Below are 25,371 nucleotides of genomic sequence, written 5' to 3' on the forward strand. Positions count from 1 at the left end.
TGCTATCTGTGCAAGGCTTTGATTCTGGCCACATGGCTGGGCACTTTCTGGGCCCCGAGCAGGATCAGACCCCAGAGAGTATGTGTCTGTACATATCTGGCCCCATTACCAAAAACAGCAGCTCAATGCTCCTACGCTGCTGATGGTGACTTGAGCCCAGATGGTTCTTCTTTCCCAGGACTCCTCCTAATATTTCAGGAAGGTTTCAGAAGGAGGCAGTAAGCTATGTTAATGGTCTCTCATAAAGATTAATATTTGAAGAGAGTGGGTGATATAGTTTTGGCAAGCATGGCATAAAAAAGGAGGGTATACTAGTACATAGTGATGGGTCTGTGAGGCAGCATCCTTAAACATGGTTACTAAAGAAAAGTTTAAATGATTGATAGCAAATTGCCCCATTTGGGTTCTTTCCCCGTTTTCCTACAACTGGAAAACATCTGGAACTTGGGTCGGGTCACACAAAAGCCACCTGCCCCAAATGGACACTCATTCATTCTCTGCTCGGTGGAGCCCATTCAAGACACTTGGAAGGAAGACAATGGCCTCTCAATCTGAGATACTTCTCCTCACTTTTCCTCAAGCCCAAGTATGCCCTTCCCCTTAAGAGGGAAATCTAACTTTTCAAAGAATAAATTTAAACAATTTCCTGTACAATTGAAAGCTGGATTTTCCTGAAAATTATTTCCCTTCTTATAGAACAAATCCTCTGTTTTAGAAATAATCCTTAGAAGCTGAGCTGGAAATTAACAGCATTTCCCACTACACCCTTCACCCCTCATTGCCCAGCATGCCCATGCACAGGGCACTCACACCCAGGACCTTTTGCAGAAGCTGATCAGTGTTGCTGGCAAGGAAGTCTTGAAGAGTACACCCACACCTGCGTCAGATACATATTGGCACAAACATACACAAATGCACCAGAGAGAATCACACATCCAGAGACCCACATTCAGGCCCATTCATGCACACCACATGTCCTATCCGGATGTGAGTTACATACACACACAGTCAAAAAGAGCAGATGAGAAGACAGGCAAGACCAGCAGCCTGGTGGATGGGAGAGGCAGATGCTAAGTGATGAGTAGGTGAGAAAAGGTGGAGGAAGATAGATGAAACAGAGTGCCTGGGTGGGAAGGAAGTCTGCTGAGTGGTTGGCAAAGTTCCCAAAGCGTATTTATTTCTGAAGCAATGGAATTTTCAGCTGCATGGCTGACCCATGGCTGCAGAGCTCGGGGACACTCTCCTGGACTCCCCAGGGCTGCTCCGCCCCAGCAGGGTCACTGAGGTGGCTGCCAGCTGCTCCTGCCCACTCCATCTGGCAGACTCCTGCCCCTACAGCTGACTTTGTGGCCCATCAGCTGCAGTGTGCCAATGGGCTCAAGTGAGCCTGAAACACCGGCTGGATTTAGGCCACCTCTGTTTGGGTGCTGGCCACCGTGACAGCTATTTGGGGATTCATGGCCTTGACTATCAAGAGGGAAACGAGAAGGTTGGGAAGAGTCAAGAGTTCTCCATTAATTTACACAATATCATACAAACTGGAGCCCATGGGACATGGAGGAGCTCTCCCTGCACATGACCCATTTTCTTTCATCTGTACAGAAGTCGCCGCGAGGGAAGTGGTAGATGTCCAGTGACGAAGGACAGCTTCCAGGCTGGGGAGCAAATGGTCTTGTTTGGTGGACAAACTTGTGCAACAGCAGCGGAGGGCACATTCCTCCTTCCTCTTGAACCGTGTCCCCCTCTTTGCTCATAGCTCCTGTGCCCAGATGAGTCGTGAACTTCTGAAATGACGGGACTGGAGCTTGGGGTGTCCAAGGACCAGGGTGTGAAGACCCACAGGGTCCTCGGCCCAGTGGTGGTGTTCTCGGTTCTGCCCTCTGGGAATTTCAGCTGCACTAAAAATAATAGAAAAATGCAACACACACGACAAAACCCACACTCAGCAAACACTCGCCACACACACACTCCAGGGACCAGAAGCTGCAGAACTGGCACCCACGTGGGCCTGCCCCTCATTGTCTTCCTGGCCTCTGGGCCTCTGTGCTGGGCCCTGAAACCATCCCAATGGATAGAGAGACAACAGTCAGAATGCAGTATTTCCATTTTAAAAGGTGAAAAGGAAGAAAGGGAACCACCCAAAGTAGTTTCTCACACACACACACACACACACACACACACACACACACACACACATCACAGCATCACTCCAAGGCTCCGGCTGCCCAGGGAGTGCAGGTGGGGTTGGGGCAGGGCGGCCTCTTATTGAACGCGGTGTAAGGCAGCTGGAAGGTAAGACTGGGTTTTCTGAGCATCCGCTGAAGTGTCCTCTCATTGATGCAGATCTTGCCTCTCAGCAGGTTGTTCTCTCCCCCTTCCCACCTCTAGAACTTTGTCCAAAAGTTTGGCAGCAAAGAGAAAACTCCCTTCTTGCTTTGTTCTCTCCTCTACTTCTGGTGTGTCACTGGTGGGCCGGAGGGAACCAGGACAGGAAGAGCAGGAGGAGTGGTTCTGCCATGGCCTCGAAGGTTGGGTGACATCCTGTGAATAAGGGTGTTGCTTCTCTGTGATATGATCAGTGTTGGAGTGACTGGCCTGGTGGGTGGCACTTCCTTCCCTACATTGGTGTCTCTCTAGCCCCCTGGCACTGTCCCTTCCCAGCCCACCACCCCGTCCTCATGAGAGACGGGCATCGGGATGCTGTCTCGAGTGGTGATGTTCACTCTGTCTCCAGGGAACCATGGAACCAAAAGTTAAGAATTGATGGAAGAGCCACGTGGTGGGAACGCCTTCCCCATCTCGGTGATGAGGCAACACACACAACGTCCGACGAGATGCGGTGCCTGAGCCACCTCCACTCTGCCTTGGCACTGGCCTCATCGGGATTTAGTTTTGTTTTATATATGTATATTATATATATATTTATATATATATATGTATGGGTTGTTGTTTTTTTTTAGCACACTGTCCCATTCTCGGGTCTGGATTTAGGGCAGTTGGTCCTCGGGACAGGTTGGACAGAAGGGGCCAAGGTACAGAAGAACCCCGAGATGAGTGTGAGGCCCAGGCCCCCCCACGCACAGAACATGGACCATCCATAGCCATGGCTGATGTCATCGGGGAGTCCATACAGGTAGCGAGGGTAGCGTGACAGCTCAAAGTTGATCCCGGCCACACAGGTGCACAGTGATATGATGCAGAAGGTTCCTGAAGGACAAGGGAAGAAACAGGGGGTGGGAGGAATGGAGAAGGAAAGGGAAGAGGAGAGGGAGAAAGAGAGAAGTGAGGATTATTACAGTTTTGATTTTCTTGAGCAAGAAAAAAAGAAAAGGTTCAGGTAACAAGTTCAATATCGGGAAATACTCATGGAGAAGAGAATACTATTAAGGGATCGAAGCTTCCTTGCTCCCCAATAATTGTCCAGTGTTGGATAAACTCTGGAAGCATCTCCTTTGCAAAAATACTTAATAATATCACGGTAGAGTTTTGTGTAGGGTGGAGTGAGGCAGAAAGCATTCAGTTCATGTTTCTGAAGCTTTTAAAAATAAATACACTGTCTTTGGAGACACAGAAGAAAACACCCCATTTGCTACTTCTTTAAAGAGAAAAATATCTTTATTCTTTTCTTTCTATAAATAATGTCTTACTACAATATTGGGTTTTCCTTGAATCCATTCACCAACAGGTCAGCCAAATCCTGGAAACCCTTTCCCGTTTCCTGTAGGATAATGGTTCCCAAAGTGCTCCCCGGTTCCTGTAGGATAATGGTTCCCAAAGTGCTCCCCGTAGCACACTAATCCTGTAGCAGGGGAACCAACGACCTCGGGGAAGTCTGTCCACAACTTCTCAGCATGACGATCCATAGTCTGCTTTGCATATGTTACCTTTTCTAACCTTGCCTTCCGAGGCATTTCAAACACTTAATGTTGGGATCTCCCTTTAAAAAAATATTACTCACATTAACCAATGGGAAGACTGCCAGAAGAAATGGGATGTTATAAAATGCTAGAGAATTATACACCCATTTTTTAACCAATAGAGATACTTGCTGTAGCTAAAATGAGTTCAAGAGCTTTTCTCAGTATCTCCTGTATCTTGTGTTTCTTCTCTCACCCCTGGTGGGAGCGTGGTCTGAAGTTTGGAATGGCTGGGTTGGGTCGATGGAAGGCAGAGGGAGAGGAATATTTTTTGGGGTCGGGAACAAGAGAGGTGCATTATGCTTATATTTACTTAAGACCTCTTGCCTCCTGATGGCCAAGTTTCTCCCAGCCCTCAGGCCCATGACCTTGCGATAATGCACACGGCCATAGTGGCACCAATCATACCTAACGTTACTAAGCATTGCATGCTAGGGACTGTGCTAAGTGCTGCACAGGTACTGACCTTTTAAATTTCAAACAAATCTTTAAGGTAGGTTATATTATTCCACCATTTTACTAATTGAGGAAATTGAGGCCCAGAGAACTTAAACCATTTATATATGTACACTGAGTGGCCAGAATATTATGATCTCTGAACTCATAATAATCTGGCCACTCAGTGTGTGTGTGTGTGTGTACGTGTGTATGTATATGTGTGTGTGTGTGTGTGTGTATGTGTGTGTGTATATATATATATATATATATATATATATATATATATATATATATTAGAGGCCTGGTGCATGAATTTGTGCATGGGTGCGGTCCGGCCAGCCTGGCCAGGGGGAGGGGACATGGGCAGTTGGCTGGCCTGCCTGCTGGTCGAACTCCTGGTTGAGGGGACAATTTGCATATTAGCCTTTTATTATATAGGGTATACACTGAGTGGCCAGATTATTATGTGTTCAGAGATCATAATAATCTGGCCACTCAGTGTATATTACATATATATATATATATAGAACTATATATATATATATATATATATATATATATATATATATATATATGGGTTTTGTTTTTTTTTAGCACACTGTCCCATTCTCGGGTCTGGATTTAGGGCAGTTGGTCCTCGGGACAGGTTGGACAGAAGGGGCCAAGGTACAGAAGAGCCCCGAGATGAGTGAGAGGCCCACTCACATATATAAATGGCAGCTAGTAACCGTAGAGCCAGACTACAAACTCAGGCAGGCCAGATCCAGAGTTTGTAGTCTCATCCTCTGTGCTATTTAAAACTGGATGCTTCACGGGGCCCCTCTGTTGTGCACCTGGGTGCGAGATGAATTCTGTCTCACCCAGTCTGGGGTGGGGTAGAACGGAGTCTCAGAGGGCTTGTTAAAGCTATTGCTGGCTCCCACCCCCACAGTGTCTGGCTCAGTCAGTCTGGGCTGGAGAATCTACATTTTAACACATTCTTGGGGGGATGCTGATGCTGACCACACTTTGGAAGCACTGGGTTAGGGAAAACGTTTTATTGGACAAAGATGAAACTTAATGGTCAAGAGCACAAAGGAAGAAATACAAATGGGCAATAAATGGTAAAATTACCAACAACAAAAGAATTGAAAATTAAAAGCATAGTCACAGAGCATCATTTATCAAGTTAGCAAAGTTTTATTTACTTGTTTTTGTTTTGCTTTGTTTAAAAAAAAAACTACCACCAGCTCCATAATCAGTAAGGGAGTGGAAAAATGGACCATCCCATAGATTCTAGGGGAAGTGATGATGAAAATGACATTTTGGATTAAGAAAATAGTCCCCCTGGGGAACAAAGACCTAGCTCTAACACTGTTCGGGTGCTGGAGGGCGTCTCTGAGGCACTGCTTGGTCAGTGCAGAGACCAGTCAGGGGCCACTGCAGTCGTCAGTGAAAAGGGAGGAGAGGGCTGCAAGAGGGGAGCAGGGCAGGAGTGGATGAATGTTGAGTGAATGATTGCTTTGGAGGGGAACTTAAAGCGAGGCATCAGGGGTGACGCACAGATGCAGTTGATAAATCAAGGAAGAAGAGATTAGGTCCAGGGGGACTAACTGCCAAATGGAAATGGCCCTATTGGTTGATAACATATACCTTGTTGCTATGTTAATGCAGTTCATTGGGGGATCTTCTTGGCTTAAGTTCCTGTTCTGAGACTTTCAAACCTTTTAACATTTCTTTTGCTTATTAGCGCGTGTCAGTGTTTCCATAGGTGAGAAGGAACCTTCTCACTAAAGATGGCCCTTGAAGCCTTCTGTGCAACTTGTTAGGAAATTTGTGAGACAACGAGGAAGAGTCGGAAGAGGTTGGGTTAGTTTCCACATCTGCTACTGTTTTCCATTGCAAGCAAGGATTCTATTTTTCGGTAGTTCTTGCACTTATGAATCCCAGTTTGGAATGTGGGTTAATAATGAGAAATGGACCCATGCAGGCACAAGGCAGAGCCCCAGTAATGTGTTGCCGTTGTTACTTAGCAGCATGTTTTGACAATGGAAATAACAATGCGCTTAGACACATGGGGCGGGGGGGAGGAGGGGAGAGATAGGGACATAGCAGGCAAGGACCCCACCTGCCCCCGCTATCTGCCCAGGGTGCTGAGCCCGCCTCTCTGACCTGTGGATTGGTGACTGACTGGGGAGTGCGGAGTGGAGACTTTTCCCCCTCAGCCGCCACCACCTCACTGGGCGGGGGGGGGGGGGGGGGGGGGGGGGGGGGCGGGGGGCGGGTAAGGGGGGTAAGGTGAATACAGACTTTAAATGCCTCTGTTGGGAAACATATCTCAGTGAACAGGTGGTAACAGATATTATAACATTGGGAATTGCAACCTCCTTCCATTCACACAGAGAACAGTGGTCCTTTGGGCAAGCATGAAGTCCTCTTCTGTCCCCCATGGCAGGCCCTCACCTCGGGGGCTGGGTCCTCAGAATCTGCCTTTCTATTTCTCATGAGAGATATTTGAGGGTCCACAAAAGGCAAACATGAAATGCGCAGTCACATCTTCTCAATAACGCCCCTGGCTTGGGGTGTGGGCCTAACATCCAATCAGACTCCAAGACTAACTGTAGCCCTAGCATAACAATTCCATGGAAAGAACTCTGCCCCAGTCCCTTCCCTTTGGAGCCAGGCTCTGCTGTGTGCTCAGGTGCAGGGACAGGCAGGGGGGACCCAGCAGTGAGGATTTCCAGGCTAAGTGCTGTCAGGTCTCGTGTGGGGAGGCAGGCTAACCGTGATGGGGCGGAGGGAGCAGGAGGTTCATCAGTAGTGAGCTCCATGAGGTGCAGAGCAGCTAGCCAGCACATATTTGGTGACCGTCTGTTTGTGCCCAGCATTATGCTAGATGCGAGGGAGATCAAAGAAGAGGAAAATCTTGAATGAAACCTCAAATAAAAAGATGAAAAGAAAGCTTATAATCTAGTTGGGAATATGGGGCGTTCATGAGTGAAAAGTTGTGGATGAAGTGAAAACAACACCAGAGTGGGGATCAAGAGACGAGCTTAGCGGCAGCTCTGAACCCTCAGTCCACTCATCGGTGAGATCAGGGGGCGAGAGCAGAGACGTTGAGGTCCTCCTGTACCTGGTGGTCTCTAGGGAAAGAGGCACAATACCCAGGAGTAAGTGGTGAGAGTCACTCTTTGATAGGGACCGTCATGCTGAGCTGGGGAAGGTTTCCCCGGGAAATGGGGACTTGAAGGTGGAACAGGAATTCTGCAGGAGATAAGCAGGCGGGGTGCTCACCTGGTCTCCTTCAACCTCAGAGGCCCGTCGTCCTGGGTCCCTGTGCCTGAGGTGAGAAGGGGAGCCCACATACCACTGCACCTCCAACTTCTGAAATGCTTACAGCTGCCATCCCAGTCATTTCTCACACCACTACTGGGATAAATAACGCTGTCCTGCCTTCTATTTTTGCCTCCCCTCCCCCAAAGAGCTTCCTATCACACTCAGCATTAAACCCAGACCCCTTACCCTGCTCGTATGGCTTTACTTGAGTGAACCTTACCTTGACCTCCACCCCCATGACCATTCCCTGAACTCTAGCCACACAAAAGAGCATTCTATGTCTGAAACTAGCTCAACGTGTACCCACCCCAGGGCCTTTGCACTTGCTGTTCCCTTGCCTGAAATGGCCTTCAACTAGCTCTTCTCAGGTCTCAATTCAAATATCACCCTCACAGAGAGATCTTCCCTGGCCCTCTTCTCCCAAACTGTGTTCCATGGAGGTGTCTCAGGAGCAAGAGGGAGCAGACGAAGCTCCCAGCCCTCTCTCCTCTCTTTGGCCAGAATAGCCCTGCTTTGGTCTGTTTCCATGTGAAATTTCATCTGAAGAAAGGAGACCAGTAATTTAAACATTTTTGAGAGGCACGGGCCTGGTCCATTTGCAAGGGAACCTCAAGGTATGTCATTACAGAACGATGCTTTGGACAGCCAAGTCCGATGGCATTCATTAGCGGCAAGTCCACACCTTTGGCAGAAAGGGCAAAGCAATCTCAACCCTCATTCCTGCTGGTTCTGGAAAGGACCTCAGACTCCTACTCAGCCCAGCCCTCTGGGCAGCCAGCCCCAACCAGTCAGTTGCAGCTGCCTGGAGTGAGAAATGAAATCTAATTATAATTACCCACTCTGTGCCAGGACGGGCATTCGCATGGACTCAGAGCTCAGGAAGCCCAGTTAGGAGAGATGGCACCACCCCGTGTAGCTTGTGCTAATAAGACTCTCTGCCATCAAGGGAACAGTGCCCTCCAGGCCCATCAAGTGTCCCTACTTGCAAAGTCCATCTGTGAGTGGAAAGGGCCAACGGGTATAACAAACTGCGCCAACCTAAGTGCTCCTTCTGCGTGTTCCAGCATGACACCTGCTTCCTTGCATGACCACCCTGGCCACTCCTCTCAGCGTGTCCTGTCAGCACCTGTCTGGAGGAGGAGAGGGCTCTGCAGTGTCTCGGGCTGCTGCCCGCCCTCTGTCCCCTGCCCTGCCCCCCTCCATGCCAGGCACAGCTGAGTCTCCAGTGAGGGTGAAAGGGAGGAAACAGTTTTCATGCCCAGACTGCCGGCTCCGTGTTCCAACACCAAACCCAGCTTCCTCATCCACCCCCTTTGCACTGCTGCCATTTCTAATTAGTGTTTCACGGATTGCCAAATATTAGATTCTAGTTTCCCCCCTAGTTTTAGCTTCTTGGCCATTTGACAACTTCCTCCTTCCTGGATATGTCTGCCCTCGGTTTCCAAGCTGTGCCCTGGCCCAGGACCGGTCCCACCTCCCTAGATGCCACTCTGTCCCTGGAGGGCTTCTCAGTCGCCTTTTGTCTTTTCAGACTTGAAAGCCCCCCTCACACTCTTTCTGGCACCTTCGCCCCATTCTCTGCCTGGAACTGCTACCAGTACATAGTCACAGGGTTATCTGAAATCATATACTCTGTGATTACGTGTCCCCAGTCCCCAGGGACAGTATGCTTCAGGTATTCCCTGGCTATCCACAGATGCCCCATGCTATCCCCACAAGCCCCGATTCCCTTAAGTCCCTGACTTCTTTTATTCTTTCATAATCTTGCTTCCCTAGTAGGGGGATCAACCATCCCAGGATGCCTGGGAGTTGGTGGGGGGTGGCAGGTGTGTCTTAGGCTACATGGAACACTTTGGTCACCCTTCCCACAGGTTCCTGCACGGCCCGGCTCTCCACTAGTCGGTGACACTGTGACGGCGACATGATGAACCCTTTGCTTGCAAGTTTAAGAAACGATAATGCCTTAGCCCAGTGGGAGCACAGAAACGTGGATCCAGGGATGTGTCGCTAATGTCAAGAAATGCCAGGCTGTGGTAGCATTGTTTTGGGGCAGCTAATTCTTTAGCAACATTGAAATGTCACCAGGGAACACTTCAATCAGCCACCACAAGGGATCCATCCCAGCACCAAGATATGGTTAAGCTGGCAGTCAGAGTTCTGGTGTTAACCCCCCACTTAGCCCACTCCTGGGCACCGAGTGCAGGTGTAAGACGGACAGGACAGGCCTCCTGTGTGGTTGCTGCCTATCAGCCTCCACAGGAAGGGGCGGGAGACCACACGCCCCCACCCACTTCAGGGCCTGTCAGAGCAGCCAGGGCAGTAATGCCATACGAATGGACCCTGCAGAGGAATGGCATCAGAACCGAGGCCTCAGGCTCCGCAGCAGAAATGCTCTTACTAATTCAAGAAGCCATCGCCTAGGCAACCGAGGCCCTGGTGAAGGTTCTCGCAAGAATCCGGGGCACTTACATATTGTGTGCACAGGCGTTTTGCCGAATAGCTTCTCCTTAAGTGACCAAGTTGTGCCCAAATCTTTGCTGGAGTATAATTTCTGCAGCTTTCTAGGGCTGGAAATCTACCCGTGTGACATTATTTTCTGCTCTTGGAAATGAGGAACAACATGTGCGTATCCCTGACCCTTGCATGTTGCCTTGTTGCTATGTGGCCAGAGGGCCCCTGTTCTGACCCGAACCCACAGGTGGCTGCAAAGCTGTCTGTCCCCTTGTGGATGTGCAAGTCCGGGACCTCTGAGAAGCAGCAGCCTGTGTCCTCCCTAAGACACTCCCCCATCAGTCTCTCCCCCTTTGAAACCGGAAACAAGCAAAGTCAGCAAACAGAGAAAGGACTCCTCCTCCTCCACCAGCAGTGTCTGCATCCCCAAAAGCTGATGTCTACTAAACCCTTCCTTTGCTTAGATTAAAAGCCTCAGTAGCATTTGGCTCCCAAGAGCACTTTCCAGCTTTGCTCAGACCTGCACGGCATATAAATGACTGTTGAATTATACACCATTGCATCAGCAGCAGCCAACAGGCAGGTCACATGGGGCTTTCCATCCAAGGTGCCTTAGGGGTTCATTGGGATGAGGCAGGGGTGGTGACAGCCTCCGGAGAACACACAGCAAGGGATGGGGCCCTGAGTTAGGACAGATCATCCATCATTCTGAAAACTCCGCAAACGCTCTAGGTTGAGACACTGCATAAGTGTCGTCACGCCCCTGGGAAAGCAGCATTTGTGTTTCCAAGGCTGTGTCTACATGCTATGAGGCTGTCCTATGTGATGCAACATCCTAACTCAAGCACCGAAAGGGACTAGCCCATCCATACCGGTTAGCATTGTTTCTAAAGTGAATGCTTCCAGAGTCCTATCATAGAACTTATCACTTGGTTTTTCCATATCTAAAGGGAGGCCACCAAACCTGGAAACACAGGTGTCATGGACTGAATTGTGTCCTTGTAAAATTCATGCTGAAGCCCTAATCCCTAGTGCCTCAACGTGACTATATTTGGAGATAGGACCGTTAAAGAGGTAATTAAGCCCTGTGGCTCAGTTGGTTGGGCATCATCCTGTACACCAAGCACGTCAAACTCACGGCCCATGGACCGCATGCCTCTTTTATTTGGCCCGTGTTAGCCTTTGAGTTTGACATGCTTGCTGTACACCAAAGGGATGCAGGTTTGATTTCCAGTTTGGGCACATGCCCGGGTTGTGGGCTCGATCATGGGTAGAGGTTGTGCAGAAGGCAGCCTATAGATATTCAGCTCTCACATTGATGTTTCTTTTTCCTTCTCTTTCTCTTTCTAAAAGTCATTATTTTTAAAAAAGAGATAATTAAGTTAAAATGAGGCCATTATGGTAGGCCCTGATCCAATACGACTGGTGTCTTTATAAGAAGAAGGGATTAGGACATACAAAGAGACACCAGCCAGCTGCATGTGCAGAGGGAAGACCACACAAAGAGGCAGCAAGACAGCGCCCATCTGCAGGCCATGGGGAGAAGCCTCGGAGGAAACAGCCCTGCTGACACCTTGACCTTGGACTTCCAGCCTCCAGAACTGTGAGAAAATAAAGCTCTCTTGTTCAAGCCACCCAGTCTGTGGTATTATGTGTTGGCAGACCTAGCGATCAAATACAACAGGTGAATACATAATAATTATCCTATTAACACAACATTTCAATCTGAACATTATGGCCTCCCTGTAGCTAAACAGGCATCTAAGCAGAGCCATATAGAGCTATAGCTGCTGGGTATCTTGTGTGTGTTTTGTTCATCTAGTCGCCCTCACCAATGTATCCATGCCGGCTCCCACTTACTACCAATCAATGCATTTATTCTCTTAGGTGTATATTTAGATTTGATCACAATATCATTGGCCTTGGTGGCCTCCATGCCAAAGATAGAGCTTTTACAAACTTGGGAAAACATCTAAAGGGCCGAGCAAGTGAAAGAGGGCCTCGCCGGGTGTTCAAAGGCTTTGCCACGATGGGAGTTGACTAAGGTCAAAGCACCATGGTCCAGTCTCTTTGACTGGAGTCTGGCATTGCCCTCCTCTCCTAATCTATGGAGAGCCTCTGTGAGCTGTCCTAGAAGGTATCCTCAGTGGGCCAGTCCACGTTCCCAGTCTCTCAAGAAACCTTCCCTGAGCGTGCCCAGCCCAAGATAATCCGCACTGGTTCTGAATTCCTAGAACTTTCATGGTCTGCCAGTGGCCACCTGACCATGCATGAAGGACACCTCTTGTTTTAGCTTGTGTTCACCCAGGGGTGGGGAACCTTTTTTCTGCCAAGGGCCATTTGGATATTTATCACATCATTCACGGGCCATACAAAATTATCAACTTAAAATTAGCCTGCTATATTTGGTCAAACATTTAATTAATTCACCCCTAATGCCTTGGCAGGGCCACCCCAAAGGATTTCACTGGCCTTATATGGCCCTAGGACCAGACGTTCCCCACCCCTGACTGTAACTTTCTCCTGAACCCAGATTGCAGGGGTGTCTCCTTTTGCATCATGCACAGCACTGAGCATTCCATCCAGATCACCGGGAGAAATGGATTTCTAGGCTGTGGGGCTTTGAAGTGAAACGAAGTACATATGCCTGGTCCTCCCATCTTCCTTTTTCCTCCCGGCTGTGATTGCGGAGGCGTTAGCGTACATGTGAGTGGGCCCGTGCACCCACGCATGGACACACCCACCTGGGTCTCAATGGGTCCCTTGGATTTCAGGAGGCATTTTAATTTTTACAGAAGTTCGGCATCTGAATAATACCCTCTCGGCAGGATTACTTTGAAGAGCGATAATAATAAATGTGAAAAGGCTTAGAGAAGTTAAAATTGCTTTCTATATGGAAGGTATAATATTAGAAATTCAAGCTTGAAGTGAGGGCAAAGACAAATTGTTCTGGAGGGCAAGAAAAAACGTGGCTGCTGCTTTCATTACCAGCGCCCGCTCCATTCTCCCCGCCCGGCCCAGGTAGATGCTACTCCAGGAAGCGACTGCGCCCAACAAAGAAAGTGCTCACTCAGGATTCTTCATTCTGTGGACTTTGTTGCAACCAGAACCATGGAAATTGGAAAATCTCAGAATTCGCATCTGAGACATTGGTAATGCAATTTATTTTCGGGCTCAGGGAGGTTACAGTGTCCAGTGGGGGCTGCATTGTGACATTGGTGGGTTTGTGAAGAAACTCGTAAGGCTGTGGCTCAACCAGGATGAAGAGAAGGAACTAGCCCAAAGGAGTGGGAATCCTATGGAACATGGGATGGGGACCTTTTGTAGGTGCTATAGAGGTTCTGGCCTGGTCCTCTGGAATAGAGAGGTGGCATGCACAGTTATCCATACTCATTCATTAAGCACCTACTACATAATGGACTGAGAGCTAGATTTTTATTATTTTTCGTTTGCACAGTATACGTTCCCTTTTTTCTTCTTTTGCTAAAACAACGCCACTTTTTTCTCCTGGCAAAGCCATTCTATGATCACGATGATTAATTCAGACATAGGTACTCGATTCAAGCCAAGTCTCAATTTTTGAATCTTCTGTGCCTCTTGAGGTTGCTGTGAGATTATATACATACATATAATTATATATGTAAATTATATATATATATATATATATATATATATATATATGGCATATAAATTGTATAACTCCCATAGTAATCTCAAGTTATATAATTTGCTAAAGGTCCTAAAGCATACATCCCAAGTAATTATTTCATTTTTCTGTAAAGCCAAAGTATTTGACTTCAGAAACATCTGAGAACTATACACTACACTTGCTTCCATTGCCCCCATTAAAAAAACCCCACAGGGGATGCAACTACTGGCCCAATCCACTTTTGCACACCTGACCTTTGATGTTTCATGCTTCATGGAATAAAAAGTAGGAAAGATCTGAGGTGGGTGGTCTGAGGGGAGCTATGAGCTTTCTAAATAGGGTGGGAAGGAGAGTTCTAGAAAGATAATGAATCAAGGATGCAGCATGTCAAAAAAGCTCATGGACACAGACAACAGCATAGTGATTACCAGAGGGAAAGGGGATGGGGAAGGTAGAAGAGGGTAAAGGGGAATAAATGGTGATGGAAGGAGACTTGACTTGGGGTGGTGAACATGCAATACAAGACACAGATGATGTATTATAGAATTGTACACCTGAAACCTATACAATTTTATTAACCAATGTCACCCAAATCAATTCAATAAAAAATTTTTAAAAATCAGTACTTTGCAAGCAAATTAGATAACTTAGATGAAATGGACAAATGCCTAGAAACACAAAACCAAACAGTACTAAATCAGGAAGAAATATAAAATCTGAATCAACCTATAACTAATAGGAGAATTGAATTAGGAAAAAAAAAGAGTGCACTGTGTCATCTTTTCAATGCGAAACTTTGCAGTTTCCTATCCATCTGGCCTTGGTTCAGAGCTGAGGAGCAGTGGGAACCAACTGGCTTCTTAACTAAACCGCGAGCGGCATCAGCAGCTGTGCAGAGAGGAACACTCTCAAGCTGTGACTCGTGAGCTTCCAAGAGTAAGCCCCTCAGAGCATGTCATCTTCCTGCCTCTGCCTCTCTTTCCTCTCCTCTTCCTTGGCCACCTCTCTCTGGTGGACGACAATGGCGCACAGTGCAAACTTTGAGAAGCTCTAGGGCAGAGGGCAATCTTGCCCGGGGTTTCTTGCTGGGGACAAAGCCCGCACAATCGTGGACATTACAGCTTTCTGGTTGTTCTGGTCATTCAGCATCCCAGGTACATCCAAGGCATTCGCAGAGAAAGCCACATCACCTCCAGGGCCAACGTGAAGCCCACGTTTGAGTTCCTGCCTCACTTAGTGTAAGGGTCTCCTGGCCCACAGGCACACCAGCTTGTTCTGCTCCAGCTTCCTGGTGGGAAAGCTGCAAGGGAAGGGGATGTGGCTTCGTGGAAAGAGAACGCCACCAAGAATCAGACAATCCAGGTTCTGGTCTCTCCCTTGCCCATGAACTGGGCACATCACCGTATGTCTCTGGGCTGTGATCCCTTCAACCATAAAGTACAGGAGGCAGGACCAGATCTCTAATGCCTTCCAGTTAAGTGAGCCCATGATGTTAGGTATTGGGGTGAGGAGGTGCCACCCTCTCTGAATTGCTGTAGGACTGGCTGTCACTTATTTTGTCAAACATGAGCCACCTGGAGACAAGATCACCTCCTGACATGCACAGAAGGGCTGGTGGATGAGACCATTAGATGTCATTACTTGACATCGACGTGCATATGAGGCTCAGCTCTAAATTGCATTGATTTTCAGTGTGGAAGGATTGGGACGCAGCTGTTTAAGTGTCTGGAAGAAATTGGCTCCTGAGAGAAATCTCCCTGGCTTGTGCCCTGTCTGATCGGAGCTGATGCCATGTTAATTAGTAGAGGAGGAGGCTTGGGGTGGTGGCCAGAAGATCAGGTGAGCCTGCCACCTGGTTTGGTGTATGGTTTCATCTGCCTGGCACATTTGTCAGCTTGGCTTTGCCTTTCTTTAAGATGAAAACATGTACCCAAGTATATTTGCATGCTGTCACCTCACTGCTGGGTCACTGAGCACATACACTGAGTGGCCAGATTATTATGATCTCTGAACGCATAATAATCTGGCCACTCAGTATATATATATATATATATTCATGCATGGGTGGGGTCCAGCCAGCCTGGCCAGGGGGAGGGGACATGGGTGGTTGGCCGGCCTGCCTGCTGGTCGAACTCCTGGTTGAGGGGACAATTTGCATATTAGCCTTTTATTATATAGGATATACACTGAGTGGCCAGATTATTATGCGTTCAGAGATCATAATAATCTGGCCACTCAGTGTATGTCACTTTACATAGTTTGGTCACATGACCAAACATGGATGTGTAATATTTATAATGGATGCCCAGAGGGACAGGCATTGTTTCAAGTGCCTTACAAATGTTAACTCTTTAATTCTCAAAACAATCTTCTGATGAGGAAAGCGACTTTAGAGGAGGAAAGTGAGGCACAGAGAAGTTAAGTAAATTGTCCAAGGTCACACAGTTAGTTACATTTGGAGCCAGGATTCAAACCCATGCTTTTACCACTTGTTATGCTGCCTCTCATTTCTTAAGTGTATGTATTGTCTCTGGAGCTGGACTGTAAGCAAGGTAAGCAAAGAAGCTCTTTTCTTCCCCCTTAGGGTTCTATGCACAGTGGTGTTTAAGTCAGATTTATCAACTAGATGATAAGATTGGAGGAGGCGACCCTATCATTATCAAATGGGGCCCCAGGAGGTTCGGGGTGCCTGGGCTAGTAAAATCTTGTTGCTGGCTTCTTCAGAGAACTAGGAAACCTATCACAGACTGGGAACAATTTCATTCCTTATTTGTGTCAGCGAGAAAGCTGACTTCCTGCAGAGGGACACAAATTTTCTTTAAAAAAAAAAAAAGGAATTGATGGGAAGGAGGTGAAAGTTCACAGAATTATAGGCAAAGCTGGAGAACAGGACAACATGGCCTTGGAAAAATAAAGGGCAGAAGCCAGGGCAGGCCCTGTGATCTGGTGGCAGGAATAACGGGCGTCCCGCGGAGCTCTGCCCAGGACAGGACTCAGCTTCTGTTCCTCTCTCTGTGACTCTCCTCTCAGGAATCCAGTGGGGCTGGCTTCATGGGCAAGGACACACGTTTTCCATGAGGGTGGAGAGCTCAGGAAGAAAAGGGATCAAGATCAAAGTCGCTTTCCTCGCTTTCAATAAGACTCTTTGCAGCTTCCAACAGGACAGAAACTAAGCCCAGTGGACAGAGTATGCTGGTGCTTAGCAGAGGACCTAGAGGAGCTCCGTGTGGACCCCAGCCTACCCGAGGGTCCTACTCTCCCCCTAGCACCTCCCCCCAATCCTAGGCCCTCAGCCCTTGTAGCTCCTCTTTTCTCTTGAAGGCCTGGGGAATGAAAATGACTCACTCCTCTTCCTTTTCCGAATTCAAACTCAAAGGAGGTAGACAGGGAGAAAAATGTCAGCTACATTCATGGTGAGGCAGCATAGCAACTGAGGCTTGAGGCCAGGCCACAATCAGCTCACTAACACTCTCCCCCGAGGCTGGCATTTTAGGGTCGTTTGCCTAAGGGAACGCTCAGCTCTGTTGAGAAGATATGCTCACCCAGAGGTGTTGACTCACACTGGCGGGCCTGAGAAAGGAAAAGAGGCCTCCAAACTGGCCTCCTGATGCTAGCCTTGGCCTTGGGCCTTGACACGGGAATGCTGGCCCCCTGGAGAACTGGGCCAGGGCAGAGGACCCAAATGGTGCTGGGCCCACCAGTGCGGCCTCCTCTCTCAAGCTCACTCATTCAGGGAAGTCCGTGATCTCTCGTCCCTTAGGAAGTAGGGCTTAAAATGTAGTGTGTCCTAAAGAGATGAGAGAGCACCCTCCAGTTTCCCTGGGCCACACGAACTCAGGGAGCCTGCACATCTAACACCCAAAGCCTTCTGGGAAATGTGATTTTAATGGAAATGTTAAGAGCTGAGCCACAGTGGGTATTTTAGTTAACTAATTAACATTTTAAAGAAATTATAGCCTGGGTGTGTGGTGGACTCTTTAAGAAGGGATTCCCAGGTTCTGTTAGAGAGACAGTGATTGGCCTTCCTTTCCACACAGGGCCAAAAATCCAGAGGTCAAATATCATACTAGGTTTACATTTTACCTTTACATAAAGCTGCTTAAGCATTTTAAAAGATAAAAAGTATTTTTTTACTTCATTCACAACAGAGTTCAGTTACCCAGAGCCATATAAAAGCGGAAATGTATTAATAACATGAGAAAGTCTAAACTAGAATGAATAAATAAAGACCTGGCAGGCTGCTTTGGAAAAGTGGCCAAGTCTGAATCTAGCAGCAGTTTCACTGAGTAGAGGAACATTACAAGCCCTTTGAGGGGCAATGATAAGAACAGGGCACATAGACTCCACTCTCCCTCAGCCTAATCGTTAGCTCCCCAGCGAGGCTGCTCCTGACCCCTGAGCACAGGTTCCTTTTCCCTGTGGGCCCACAGTTCCCCTCTGCGATGGCACCAATCCCGCTGCCTCCAGCACTTGCCTGGGTGGCCCTTAAGGACAGGGACCACACACATTCTTGTTTACGTGTCCTGGGTGCTAGCACAATGCCTGGCACATAGTAGGCACTCAAAGTTTACTGAGTTGAATTCAGTTTGTAAAGCAGATAATAAGAAGTACAATAGTATGTCTCCAAATATTTGAAAGACTGTTGGAGGAAGATGGTACTGACTTCAGTTTATGTCACTTTAACAGAAAGGACCCAAAGTTACCGGAAATCCTATTAAGGTTTAAAATGAAAAAGAACAAAATAATGACTAGAGCAGCCAACAAGGATGAGGCCCCTGCCACCATGGAGGCTTAATCCCAGGGAGCAGAGAGGAAATGAACTAGATTTCTGCTCTTCAAGGTACTCCCTATGAGCTAAGTGCATCAAAATGGTGCAAAGGAATGTCTGAGTGCAGAGGAGCCCGGTTTGAGTTCACATGATTCAACGGTTTGTGGAAGATGCTGACTATAAGCTGAGTCTCGAGGAAGCACAGGCCTCAACAGACAGAGAAAGGTGGCATGAGGCCGAGAATGACAAGTGCTCTGTGTGGCGGAAGGCCAGTCGGAGACAGAACTGTGGCTGACACTGGACTCCATGCTGGGGGCACTGCCCTTTATTCTATCCACAATGTGGAACTCAGAAGGTTTCCCATCAGAGAAACGACATGGTAATGAGTGTATTTTGGACAGACAGTATGGTGTAAAGGTTGAATTTAGTGGGCAGTATGGAAAGGAACATTTATGGAATACAAATCCCCCAATAGGTGCTTTCTTTATATTATCTCATTCCAGCCACACAACAAACTTGCACGGTAGGCAGCTCTATCTCAATTTTACAGGTGACAAAAAGGAGGCTCAGAGGTTGGCAACTAAGTGGTGGGCAAAGATTTCCGTCCACCAAGCTAAATGGCTGTCAAACTACTGCAGTAGTATGAAGGGCCTGCATGGCACTCAGCGGATGGAAGTGAATGAATGGGCCACAAAGAATATTGCAAAGGAAATATTGGCAGATGTTGACAATTGATGGAAAGGTACAGGTAAAACCAGAGAAGTGAAAAATGACCCAGAGGTGAGTGACAGGCTGAGGTGCTGAGGAAATCAAGAAAAGAAGCTCATTTCATCGGGGAAAGGGAATGGAGAAAGCTGGCATTTATCAGGTGCCTACAATAAGCCAGTGTCGAGCACATATGCAATAAACATAAAGCACACGCATAATGTATGTAGAGAAAGGACAAGTCTAGTTCAAGGCATGTTTGAGGTTCCAGAAGGGTGGAGATGTCAATTGAAAACACGAGCCTGGAGCTCAGAAAAGACTGTTGCACATGCAGGTTCCAGACTCCTCTGTGCAGAGATAATGATCACTGTGAGGATAAGTGTTGTTGACAAGGGGACGTGTTTATAGCGGGGGGGGGGGGGGGGGGGGGAAGGGGGAGAGTTGGCATCCACATTTACAGGTAAGACAGAGAGCATGGAAACAGAAAAGATATGAAAGATGAAAAATCATGAGTGTGCTGTCATGGAAGACAAGAGATGAGAGTTTCAGAAAAGATGGAGAAAGATAAATCCTAGTGAGGTAAGAGGAAATTCAAGGTGAGAGGTGGAGCAGCCAGGAGGAAGCGAGTCTCCGAAAGGCAGCTTCATGACATGCAGGGAAGAGATACCAGACATCAAGAGATGAAATGGGTTGGTGGCTGAGCTACAGAAGTAATAAGTACGGATTCTTCCTTTTGCAACGTGAGCCCCAAGCTTTGTCTCTTGTCTCAGAGCATATGAAAAGATAAGGCCCTCAGCCAATGGGGCTCATTTCCTATTTCTCTAGGAACAATTCCTTGGACAGAATCAGCCTTATCTTTCCTGTCACCCCAGGAGCAATGCCCTTCATCTATCACGATGGAACGTCTGTGTGGGGTTGTCTCTTGCCCTGTTGGGTCATGAGTTGCTGAAGGATTGTAAATATGTCGAAAAGTTCATTATTATCTGGCAGATAGTGCTGCGTGATTATTAAGAACCCAGGCTTCAGAGTCAAATGGATTTGAGTTGGAATCCTTGGTCTGGGAACTTTGTGACCTTGGCCAAGATACTTCAACTGTCTAGGCAAGTGCTGGGAACTGCAAAGAAGGCAAGCAAGCGCCAGGGATAAACTGACCACACGTGAATCAAACTGTAGAAAGTGCTCATTCTGGGCCAGGCACAGTTCTAGGCACATTCCACAACTTATTTAATTATCACTACAACCCCACAAGCTGGGTGCTATTTTACAGATGGTGAAACTGAGCTATAGAGAGGATAAACGTGCCCAAGGCTCCAGGGCTTTGGTGCAGACCTGACCTGATGCCAGTTCTCACACTTTGATGGTAGCAGTGCCTCCCTTTGGGCCTTCTCCACCCCTCTTCCTCCTGCCCTGCCCCAAACATAGACCTGCCCCTTGCTGGTGGGGGTTGAGGGGGGTCCTCTCTGGCTTACCCATTGTAAATGAATGCTTTCCAGTAAGCCTATGTCTGCCTTGCTGGTTAAGCCCTCAGGCCTACTTCCTGATCCCAGGTGGCCTGGTAGGTGGCCTTTTCCCAGGTCCCAGGAGCAGAGAAGAAAGGGTGGGGATTAGTGTGAGCACCTTAGATTAAGGCTCCGCCATTTACTTAATTGCATGACTCTTGAGTTTGTTTCATGGCTCCCTGGGCCCAGCTCATTATCTACAAAATGAGGGTGGTAATGACAACCTTAAGGGCTGCTAGGAAGATGAAAGAAATAATGTTTGAAGAGCATTTACCGTTGATACAGCAGAGATGCTCAGCAATCTCTTACCTTCTCCCTGTCTGCCTCCTCCACTTGCCTCCTAAGGGGGTTTGAAGGTCAAATGAGACCTTACCCTCCCTTTGCAGTCCTGTGAACTGAAAAGTGTTACCCGAACCATAAATGATCCCCACCCACCCTTTTAGGATGACCAGAGCCTTCCTTCCCTAAGAATGGCAGATTGAAGATGCCCTGGTCTTCTTTACTGTGGAAAAGACAGAATGCTTTTGTTTTTAATATTTTGCATTGTGAAGATGTCAGTCATTCAAAGGAAAACAGCTCAGTTATCACAGTAATGGGTCTCAGTGTCTGCCTCCCCTCTAAAATTGTGAGCAACTCAAAGGTAGGAATGAGTTCTATTTCCTTTTATCCTCCACAGGACCTACTACTTACCAGGTGCTCAACAACTGGCTGTTTTATTTAATGAATGATGGGCAGGTTCTGAAGGCTAAGTAAAGTGGCGATGGGCTTGCTCCTCTCACAGCCACATCTTGGACATCCTTGATCTTCTGAGGGCTTCTACAGCTAGGGAGAGTATTTTCCAACCCCCAACTAAAGCCACAAGGCATGAGCTATGATCTGATAACAAGAAAGTGTTTGCAATTAGGAGGCTTCCAGAATGTCAGGGAGGTACAGCAGCTCTACACAGGCCCTCTCTCCAATTATTTGATAGCTGGGGATAAAATGCAAGGCACTACCCACCTGCCCAACAGCCCAAGTTCTGTTAGGATGAAAAGTATGTCCACAAGAGCAGACTACCTTGACCACCTCAGGGGCCAGCTTCATAACCCCTGTCCATTGTCAGTCTCCCATTAGCACCCCAGGCCTTCCAGGCTATCACCAGTGCCCTCTGTACAATGTGGACAGTCAAACAGTTCAGCCTTGCCCCCCCCCCCCACACACACAGTGGGGTGCAGGGATGTTTTGTGGGCCCAACGCTGTGCCTGACTATGCACTGTGGGGGCTGCCTGGCCCTGCTCCCTGGCTCTCTAAATTGGGCCACTCTTCCAAGTCATCCCTCTGGTACCCAGAGGGAGCTGGGGCCCTAATTCCTGTGTACACACTACAACGTGCCTGCTGGCAATGCCCTCCAGCCTATCTTTCAGTCCTGGGTCTGGTCTGCACCATTTCCTCTGGTGTCTGGTCCTCTGGCTTCAATCCCCATACACAGGGTGCATCTCAGACATCCAAGAAATAGGAGGATGGGATTGGGGAGAGGGAAAGAGGGGAGTGCAGGAGTCTTTCCCAGCAGAGTCCTCCAGTCCCCTCCCTTGCGCCTGGCTATTTCTGGTGCCACTTCTCACCTGTCCTCAACCCCTCTGCCCCAGGACAGGACAGGAGGAAATTCCTCCTCACTCACACCCGCTCCTTCCTCTTCATTGCTGCCTGGGAGCAGCTTTGAAGCCCAGCAGGAGGGGTTCTTTCCATTTACTTCAGGCTCCAGCATTTTCCTTTGATTTGTGACTTGTTTCAAGGGCCAGAAGCTTGCCTGACAAGTTCCCTTTCTCTGAGGCTTGCACACCTCTGTATGAACATCCAGAAGAGCCACAGGGAGGGCAGCTTTTGAAGTTGCTTTAGAAACCACCCAAGTTTCCATGGCAATCAAGCACTGGGGAGTCACCACCACTTTCTGGGTCTGTTCCCACTGAAAAGGCTGCTGGAGACATCTGTTTTCTCTGCACCCCACCCAGTAACGGAGATGTCCCCAGCCACCTGCTCTCTCTGCTCCAGCCTGCCCTTGCCCCACCCCCCACTTCATGACAGGGACCCCACTTCAGTGCAGCAATGCCAGTATTTCTACCCCAGGAAAGAGAGTCTTGTTTACGTGACAGGAGACCTTGGGGTGTCAGGGTCCCAGCCTAAGTCTGGACTATTTACATTCAACATTCACTCAATAATTCAGGCATGTCTGAGCACGTCTGTGTTGGTGGAGGCAGCCAGTCAGGAAGGCACCAGGCTGTGGAGAAATCACTCATCCTGAGTGACACCCCAAATCATCTTCACACACCCCACCCCGATCCCAGACAGTGACCCAAAACCATATCTTACTGTCCATGGTAACCTAACTTAGTTATTTTTCACTTCCGGGTCTGTCCTGCCCCAGAAGTGGTTTGACTATCATTACAGGAACTTCTCAAAATATCCATCAACTCTTCCATTGGAAGCTTCAACAGACGGTGTGTGCTCTAAGACTTCATCGGTCCTGCTGTTTCCACCGATGCTGGGCACTATCAGTAGTCTCACCCAATTTTAATCAGCCACCCTCATTGAAATAAAGAACTTAACCCAGACTTCCAATTCTCAGTAAATTCTGACCTTATTGCCCCCAACCCCCTTCCCCAGTCCTTGCCAGCTTCCCAAAGAGGTGCACTCCCTCACCTCAGTGAGCCGCGAACTCAGCCTAGCCTTACTAACAGGCTGTGTTGGCCATGTCCAGGGAGTCAGCTTCTGAAGGGAAGGGCAATATGTTTTGTGTGACTACTCAGTCATCAAGGATGAGAAGTGACTTCAAGCACAAGGGACTTGGCCTGAGTTAGGGGAATTTGTCAAGCTCTCTGGGAGCTCCTGTGTCAAAGGCTGCAGCGTCCTGCGAGCGTGGCATGGTGCTGGAGGCAGGCCTGTGTGGCTGTAGGGTTTACGTGTGGCACGGTGCTGGAGGCAGGCCTGTGTGGCTGTAGGGTTTACGTGTGGCACGGTGCTGGAGGCAGGCCTGTGTGGCTGTAGGGTTTACGTGTGGCACGGTGCTGGAGGCAGGCCTGTGTGGCTGTAGGGTTTACGTGTGGCACGGTGCTGGAGGCAGGCCTGTGTGGCTGTAGGGTTTACGTGTGGCACAGTGCTGGAGGCAGGCCTGTGTGGCTGTAGGGATTACGTGTGGCACAGTGCTGGAGGCAGGCCTGGGAGGTTGTGGGTTTGAGTGTGGCTATTCCAAGGCTCCTTTTGTCCTGTACTAATACCCCAATTCCCCCTTAAAGTTGGACGATTCTCCTTCATGAGCAAGGACTTTACACCCCCCATCTCCAACTGTGTGGCAGGGAATTGAAGGCAGCTCATGGGCAAGTGTGGGCAGGGACTTTGAGAGACAAGGATTGGTTCTTCCCAAAGAGCTCTCCTAGATGCCTTCACAAACCACCCTGCTGTCCATCTCCTTCCAGGGTCAGCTCTGTCTCAGCATTTTCCTCTGGGAATTCAGTGACAAAGCAACCCCTGATCAGTGAACATGTGGCTTTCTTGAATGTTTGGACAAGCAGGTTATAGGGCATCTGACAAGGCCTTCATTGACCAGATTTGGCCTTGCAGGGCCAAAGCTGCTTAGTATTCTCTTCTGAAGGGCAAATCTATAATGGAGGCAACCTATAACAGCAAAGTTAGGTTACCATTGGGTGGCCAGGGTGTCACCCATTCCAATTCTAAGGGGAAATGATCTCTCCTGCTGCCTGGGCTGCTGGAGTGATAGATACTGGCCACTCATTCTACATTAGGCAAAAGTGAATGTCATTTTCTAATCCCCCTGATAATGTGTCTCCTCCCCTAATGTCTTTGTTTTGAAAGCAATTATCAAATGCTAATAAATATTCAAACGTATTCCTTCCAAAGGGCAAGACATGCTCCAGGGTGTGAAGCAGTTTATGGAGCTCTGCTTAGGATTATGAAAAGAAAGGATATAAGACAAAAAGTCAGGAGAAGAGTCATGATGTTCTAGTGAAATCTCCCGGGAAACTATAAAAGCAATTTAGCAGGGTAAGTAAATAAGTTTTATGCCCTTGACTGGTCATGGTATATCATGGACCCTTCTCTGCCTACTAAAATGGACTTCACTTAGGATATACATATAATTGTAACAGCCACCATTTAGTAAGGGTTTCTTATACTGAATTTATTCTTCCTCCCAGATTATCTAATATACATGGTTTCTCCTCTCTTACCCATGAGTTATGAAGTTTGAGGCACAGGGCTTCCTGGTGTTCCAGAAACACCGTCTCAGCCATGTTTCTAAGTCATGCTGGAGTGAGGAATGACAGTGGTAGAAGCTGATGGGAACCTGTATGTTGTTCTACTTCATTGGAGTCCCTAAAATGACTTACTGCCTTAAAGAAATAGTCCTCCAGGCAAGACACCTACGCCTTAGACTTCTCAGGTTCGGCTTATAAGTTTTCAGAAATGCTGGGCCTTTATCAAGGTCTTTGTCTATATGAAGAGGGGTGTCTGAGGTTCATCACACAGATGAACTGCTCTCTGGTGAGCTGGGGGGAGGCATTTGGCATCAGTGGTTTGCAAATTACTGCAATCACTCAAACTTGAGAGCTCGAGCTTCTTTAGGGCATTCTCCTTGTT

The 25,371-nt window shown here is 48.1% G+C and overlaps 1 protein-coding gene across 3 annotated transcripts in view; it reads right to left on the reverse strand.

Moving 5' to 3' along the window:
- Positions 1-2,956: 2,956 nt before the first annotated feature.
- Positions 2,957-25,371, reverse strand: part of TMEM178B (transmembrane protein 178B) — a gene marked incomplete at its 3' end in the record, with an annotated part of 362,039 nt that continues 339,624 nt past the window's right edge. For all 3 annotated transcript variants that reach the window (XM_079786548.1, XM_079786547.1, XM_079786546.1), the window contains one exon: positions 2,957-3,207. In XM_079786548.1, coding sequence (XP_079642674.1) covers positions 2,957-3,207 — 251 coding nt within the window. The remainder of the gene's footprint in view (positions 3,208-25,371) is intronic.

This window comes from Cnephaeus nilssonii (assembly GCF_951640355.1).
Source record: "Cnephaeus nilssonii genome assembly, chromosome: 12".
NCBI classification, from domain to species: domain Eukaryota; kingdom Metazoa; phylum Chordata; class Mammalia; order Chiroptera; family Vespertilionidae; genus Cnephaeus; species Cnephaeus nilssonii.